This window comes from Saccostrea cucullata, unplaced genomic scaffold (genome assembly GCF_032062105.1).
Source record: "Saccostrea cucullata isolate Sc308-1 unplaced genomic scaffold, CSIRO_AGI_Scuc_v1 ctg14240, whole genome shotgun sequence".
In the NCBI taxonomy this organism is placed as follows: domain Eukaryota; kingdom Metazoa; phylum Mollusca; class Bivalvia; order Ostreida; family Ostreidae; genus Saccostrea; species Saccostrea cuccullata.
In genome coordinates this window covers 4,214-11,851 of record NW_026918734.1, presented here as the reverse complement: position 1 = coordinate 11,851, position 7,638 = coordinate 4,214, and the positions used below count along the sequence as shown (strand labels likewise).

Here is a 7,638-nt window from a genome sequence, read left to right as displayed (position 1 = left end):
ACACTAAAAATAAAAACAACGCATGTAATAATATTTATTTAAAAAAAATAATATACGTTCTGATACAGGATGTTTTGTTTTATTATCACTGTAAATGATTTTAAGAAAAAAATAGACACCTCGAGCAAGCCCCTGTGGCTATTAGCTAACTTTGTTCCCAGTGATCAAGTTTATGCATGTTGAAAAAAAACTCGTAGAAATTATGATCGAGACAGAATTATGAGTTGGAATAGATTTTGCGTAAATGATATTAAAATAAATAAAAGTTAGTTCAAAGATTCTATATAAGATGCGAAAAAGTTTAATAGGGTTGACCATTAAGTCCCCATTAAGCTCAGCTTAATGGTGGTTTAATGGTAGCTTAATGAAGTTTGGACATTAAGCACCTGTAAGTTCAGTTAATGGTGGCTTAATGGTGGCTTAAAGGAATTAATTCTTTAACCACCAAAGTCACCATTACAAACCAAACTTCAAAGGGGGTTTTTTTCGTCTTGTGTTGCTTATTTATGACCTTGACCTTTGACCTTTTGACCTCAAAATCAATAGGGGTCTTCTTTAGTCCATAGGGAGTTGCTATGCTAAATTTCTTTGAAAACTCAAAGGGTTTCGAGATATCGTCTGGAAACGAAAGCGTTACAGACAGACAGAAAGTCATACGGAGGACGGACGGACGACGGACCAAACCCAAATTTAAATCCCCCACTTTTCAAGCGGGGGACAAAAAAAATTACAAAAAACTTATCCGGAAAAACGCGAAGGGCGTTTAATTCACTTTCATATACCTTTGTTTAATTGGTGAGCTAAAATGTTATTATAACAGTTTAGATAGTGACTATTCAAAAAGGATGCCGATTCTAAAAAATCTCTGTCTATGACAGTAAATCAAGAAATGGCTGCGAGTTTATTTAAAACATACACAAAAGTCCAGCAAGTTCGACTAACAACCTACGAGAGCAAATTACAAAAATAACCTCATGTCCTAATAGCATTTATATTTTATTCATATTTGTTTTATTTAGAAAAACACACAAGTTATTTCTCTCCCTTAAACATATAGGGACATTTCGATAAACCACTCTAGGCTTCTACAAAAAGGTAGCCTAGCTCTTACGCGAGTCATGTATTTTTTCTGCAACAGCTGCGACAATAATACCCGTACTAACAATATAAGACAGCATTTTATGGTTTTAATTATGAAAAAGTTGTATTCTTATATATTGTATTATATTTTATTGTTTACATTTTTGAACAAACGGCACAAGTTAGCTCTCTCCCTTGAACATATGGTGGACATTTCAATGAACCACATACAGCTTCAACAAAATAAAATAGGTAACCATCGTTGTTTGCATGGCCGCCATGTATGGTTTCTGGTTTCTTGTCTACACATGTGTATGTTTTACCCGCTGGGTGACGATAATTTCCCGCCATTAGATAACCCTCGTACTCAAGTGACCAGCCTTCGTAACAGCTTTTTCTTGCTAAAATGAAATATCACATTCATCTCATTAAGATGTATTGGAATAATTGCCAAGACTACTTTTAATAGGAATAATAAAGACATTTAAGAAACTTAAGATAAAGAATAAGTTGTAAAACTATAAGACCTTGTGTAAAGGCTGTTTTACACGTTCAAAATTTGAAGCACAGAATTACAATGATTAATTCCAGCTGATCTGAATTTTACGTTCTTATTCATAAATTAGCTCTTATGGAATGTTTAGTAATTATATAAATTAAGTAAATACGAATACAATTACTGGTAAACTTAATCTTCCCTATTTGAACACATTAAGCATGAAACCTGCAACAAAGGTGGAATTTTGCAAATGAAAAACTATCATGGAAAAACAAGTCCAATGTGAACTTTTTTTAATTTCGAAAATAAAATTAAGTTGTTTTTTTTAATATAATTGTATATTAAATTAGAGAAGACCAACCTTGCAAAGGTGGTAGCCAATAAATAAGTGCAATCAAATTCAATCAACACTACATGTATAACAAATAGAAAGGAATTCCAATAAAATTTATATATGCATATTCTATGATCAACAATTGATAAGTTCAAGGAGCTCTAACCAGCAAGAATGACAAAAGATTTCTTTCATCAGTGAGTGAGTGAAAGGACAAAATTTACACGTAATGAGCTTTGAAACGAACGGTAATTAATTTCTTTAGTACTGAAATGCATAGTGTACCTTTTTGCAACTTGTCCATTGAAGTTTCTCGTTCTGGTATATGAAAATCAAAATCATGTTAAAAGGCCTGTTGGCCATGCAGCTAACATACCAAAACCTGTTTTGCTGCAATGCGACTTTAATCTCTTAATGTCCTAAATGCACGTCAAATGCTAAAATTAAACTATGAATTTTCCAAGAATATTAATGTACCTACTATTTATATGAAATTTACTACCTGGGTACTTGTAAAAGGTTTTCTCACCTGGAAACATCTTTAAAACGGATTTGTTTTGAGCAAGACACACAGCACATGGGACATCATGATCATGCAATGCATTGAAATATATGTTTTCCTTAAAGCTTGCTGTTTCATACTCTGTTCCATAAACAAGACCCTTATGCCCATCAAAACCACCCTTTAAAGATCCCCCACTTGGATCCGTCGGTAAGCAAAGAGGATCTACAGCCGCTCCTGGATGTGTATAATGACCTCCTGCGGTATACCCTATAAAAGGAGCAAATCTGCATTTGATGATCGTATAAACATTAATATCTTATGTCTTAAGGAAACTCTAAATACTGGGGTAAATGCTTTTTAGACTTTGAGAAAAATATATATGAAGGTGTGCATATTTAGGCTACTGTAAAATCACTTATTATCGTGGGGTCAAATTTTCGTGGTTTGAGCAAAAAACCTTGGTTCGGGGGGATTTGAATTATTGGACGCAGAATTAATGAGTAGTTTTGTATGTAACATTTTACAATTTTAGGTGGACATGAATTCGTGGCTCTCTTCATACCTCGAAAACAACAAAAAGAACCCTCCCCCACACGAAAATTTATGATTTTTTTGACATTGAGAAAAATATATATGAAGTTGTGCAAATAAAGTATATCAGGAAAGACACTACCACTCGGAGCTCCTCGGGTGGCTCATACCTCGCACAAACCTTAGTTGGAATGGACCGTAGCAAAGTCAGGCGAGGATTGCCGATTGTAAAACTACCCTAGAATTAGAACTCTTTACTTTGTAGTGTTTAGAGCTTCCTTAAACGTTCTTTGCTGTATAAATTTTTATTTGCTTTTGCATTTATTAAAAATAGTTCCATCTTTGTCTGATGTCAAATTTAGTGCCATATTTTTTTTCTTCGAAAAAATGATTTTATTTTTTACCTGAATAGACTAATTTTGCGTGTGAAGGACACATACTCTTTCCCCATCTTGTATATACAACCTCCCTGTTTCCAATTTCTACAAACGAGAAATTTTATTTTTTCTCTCAAATACGTGGCATGAAAATATAATAAGTATTGTCAATATAATAGTAGAGTCATACCTCTTTCCTGTATGCTTGCATTCACTTCCGCATTGAACAAGTGAAGAAGAAAATAAAATATATGATAAAGTTTCATCATCTGCGAAAAAAAACCACGAATCAAAAATATACGCATCGACATGGTAATCAATGTTCGTTCATATTTTTTTGTTACTGAAAAAAGATGTCTAGACATTGATACAAAATATTTTTAAATAATTGTTTTTAGACTCTACCTTTGAAATATTGAATCCCTTCACAGAAAAAATACTAATTTTCCTGCTTATATTTATATTTGAAATGATGAACATCTGGTATTAATCTTACAGTATATACACGAAAAAGATATAATTAAAATGTAACTTAACCCTTATCCGATCCGTACATCTTTCGAAAACACGAAAATGAGAAAAATAAAATATATCATATTAATTCTTATCAGAATCATCGATATCTCCTATTTTGATTCGATAAACAGACGCTTCCCAACTAGGAAAACCCCGCAAAACTCCTAATTTACTTATCTAAAAATGTCCGATACATGTATTACAAACTATAGGCCAGTATACCTTTTAAGTATAAGAAATTAAATGTGTTAATTGAAAACCCTTCGCAGATTATAACCCTAACCAAACTGATATGTTTGCTGCAAGTCTGAAGGAAGTCTGCTGCAAGCTTGCAGCAAAGAAAATCATTCGCAAGAAGACAATTTTCTTGTTCGCAAATGATCATTGCCGCTAGCCGCAATCTTGCGGCAAACATTACAGCAAATTTGCAGGAACATTGCAAGAAACATACACGCCAACTTAATGTTCGCAGCAAGTTTGCATGAAACCATCCATGATTTGAATGCTTGCAAAAAGCTTTCAACAATGTCTGCTGCATATTACGGGAAATATTTGCAGGAAAGCAATATTTTCGGTAAAGGAAAGCCTGAATTGACCCAAACCAGGTTATACTCGAATAATTTGGGCAAGAATTAGAATCATTCCTTGAATATTTATAATAATGCACTGTGTTCAAATTGATAACACTCAATTATATTTGTTTTGATTTTTTCATATTGCTATGAGTATAATCGATAACTGAAGGAAACTAGAGGTGCTGTGAGCAATGAGCTCACTAAATGATGCCCCCCGCCTCTCATAGGGACCGGTAGAATGGCAAAGTCCAGTGTCGGATCAAAAAGTAACATAGAAGGTGCACAATTGCAATATGTAATAAAGATTTGTGAAAGTTTCATTAACCTTCACGCAGTGGTAAAGAGGAGTTGCGGAAAAGAAGGGGTCCCCAAAGCGTAACAGACAGACGGACGGACTACAGACAGATGAAGTACAGACGGACGGACGGACATAACGATTACTATATACTCTCCCCCTTTTCAAGCGGGGGGGTTTCCCCAACAAGTTATCCTACATCAAACTCTTATGTGACTCATGTGTCTTTCTTGATTTCATTGATCTTCTATGGGACCTTATCCCACCTCTGAGGTTTTCAAGGTCAGTGTTTGCTTTCAAAGAAAGTGGCTTCCATCAACCACGTACGGGACCTCAAATCACTTGACTCGACACTAATGTATTGTTCCAATTCGGTAGTGTGATATAAACGATTTTTATTTTATTTTTTTAAAAAAGATTTTCAATGAGGTGAAGACCGCTATCACCAGGAGCCTATTGGACTTTTAAGAAGCGCTGACTTCTACAGTTGACGGTTTACTTTACATTTAACACACCCCCCAACCTTATTAATATTCAGGGTCATGAACCCAAGGGGGCATTCATTTTCTCTAAACAAGGAAAGACAACTCATGATTTATATATGGTATAGTCAGCTTCTTTTATCAATTTATATATATTTAAATTGGGATAAAATTGCCATTGGGGGAAAAGAAAAAAATAATGTGAGATATATAATTTTATTCCCCAAGATCACTTCTGGTCAATTTTTATATTGAATAAGTAAAACATTAACACAGTGTATTTTCAGTATGAAATACTGCATAGATATATGAATGTGTTCATTAATTTCTGTTTAATAAATACATAAATTGATTTTCAAGTTACCTGATTTCACATAAGCAACATATCTGCAGCTACTAGTACATGTAAATATTTCTGAAAGGTATCTATCTACATAATTATATTCCGTTATCATTTTTTTTTTTAACTGAATTCAACAAAAATAATTTAAACTGATATGCACACCATTTATATATCATGTTAAAAAAAAAAGAAAAAAAGTAACAAATAGCATGCAATCATGTTTGTATTTACAAGAAATTTACTAAGCACTACATGTAGACAGACAATGGAATGTTCAACAACAAATAAGTTGTATATTACAGGCATATTACAGGCATATGTTATAATAAATATTATGCTTTTTAAAAAAAAAAAGAAGGAAAAAATTATAAATCAATATTTAGATACCCTTCACAAGATCTCCAAGTTTTGACTATTTTGTTAATAAAAAAAATTTAAAGGACATGTATTAAAATTCTAAATATTTTTTCTTCTTACTGAAAAAAATTAAAGTTCCTTTTTTTAAAGAATATAACCTTATAATAAACCTTATAATAAAATTCATAGTAAAAATTTTTAAGTGTTTCTTTCTGTACTGATCTGGTTTAAAATACATGTGTAATTAAAATATGAAAATATATACAAATGTAGTTTAAGTATGCAATACCAGTGAGAGCTACATGTAGCTATTACACCCTTTTTTTGCAAACTTTTTTTCTTTACTCTAATTGAATTAAAAACATCAGTCTTATCTTTTTATTTTGTAACCTATAAAGTACCTGCATGGCACAGTCAGACATAAAGATGAGACTTATATACGAGGTCCTGTGTTCAGAGGGCAGCTTCAAAAAGATCCCTCATTGCTCAATTAGTCATGTGTGCCAAGTATAAAGGAAAAAAGTTGCAGCTCTCCACTGGCAAATGTTGACATCCCCATATGAGTGAAAAATTCTAAGAAGAATGTTAAACAACGTACAAATAAACAATAAACTATAGAGTCTTTGAATATGCAAATTCTTTTTTTCTGAGAAAGGGATCCTCAAATGATGTTTAGATATGGTTCATAAGAGTAGAAAAGTACTGTATCATCCCAGCTAGTCTTCATGAATTCAGCAATCATTTGTTATATGGCCTAAAAAATGTTAATGCATTAACATAAATTTAAAGTATATGATTGATATTTTTATAATTCATCATAAATTAATTGAATCAATAAATCAATAATCTTGAAATGCTTATGGGACTGCTGAAAAAATTGAGATATTCAAGAGATTCATGGTAATTAGATGTCGTTCAAGGGACTTTAAAATGACTTTGATATCTCAATGTGTTCATGATATCACTCAGTGTCAAAGATATATACCAAAGTTCAAACAGAGTATATAAAATTCATATACATGTATGCCATTTACAGTTGCTAATTCAATTAATCTATCATTGTTCATTAATAATCTGCATGGAAAAAATATGCTCAAAATGAGCAAAGTAAATTAACAAAAGTAAATCGTATGCAATTCAAAGTGTTTGCAAATCATTCATTCAATCTGTAATAGTGGCATGAAAGTCAACATACCCTAGGTAGTCAAAGTTGTTTGATTTTAATATACTGTTGTTTAACTGTACTTATTCAGACTGCACTGTATTCATTTGTTTTCCAACAGTGCACGTTTTTCACATTATCTGACATCCATCATTTACTATCATGATGAGCTCGAAGTTATGCCCCTTTTCATAACCCCAAAATATTGCTTTCTTTCTGAAAATTGTATCTTTTTGACCTTACATAGATATAAAATAAAGTCTCCATAAAACAGGAATTTAAATTATGAAAACTTATATTATTTTTATCTCTACTTAATTTAAAAAACCAAGAAATAAACAAAATGATTTTCAAATATTTACATAGGACTTTCTAGATAAAGATTCTGTTTCTAATTATGGCACATCCATTACCCTTGATTCTGTACTAGGATTATTCGTTCAAAAAATATGATGTATTGTGACCCTGATAATCTTGAATAGATTTCATAATAAAAGGCTTCAGCCTTAAATATTCCAGAATAAAACTTTGATCCCCCACTGGGGACCCACCCTACCCTATAGCTATATGATCTAACAAATC

General features: G+C 32.2%; 1 protein-coding gene across 1 annotated transcript; it reads right to left on the bottom strand.

The window, feature by feature from the left end:
* Nucleotides 1-1,236: 1,236 nt before the first annotated feature.
* On the bottom strand, nucleotides 1,237-3,595 carry LOC134270040 (short-chain collagen C4-like). Its single transcript, XM_062752225.1, has 4 exons — nucleotides 3,517-3,595; nucleotides 3,354-3,431; nucleotides 2,443-2,685; nucleotides 1,237-1,481 (listed from the first exon to the last, which is right to left on the bottom strand). Exons 1-4 carry the CDS (start codon nucleotides 3,593-3,595, stop codon nucleotides 1,237-1,239), a joined length of 645 nt encoding a protein of 214 aa, XP_062608209.1.
* Nucleotides 3,596-7,638: the final 4,043 nt, after the last annotated feature.

Excerpts from the sequence above, each read along its gene's own strand:
- LOC134270040 (XM_062752225.1), bottom strand. The coding sequence starts at position 3,595 with ATGATGAAACTTTATCATATATTTTATTTTCTTCTTCACTTGTTCAAT. Across the intron at positions 3,432-3,516 it reads TGCAAGCATACAGGAAAGAG|AAATTGGAAACAGGGAGGTT; the intron begins GTATGACTCTAC and ends TCTCGTTTGTAG. Across the intron at positions 2,686-3,353 it reads CGCAAAATTAGTCTATTCAG|GGTATACCGCAGGAGGTCAT; the intron begins GTAAAAAATAAA and ends CTCCTTTTATAG.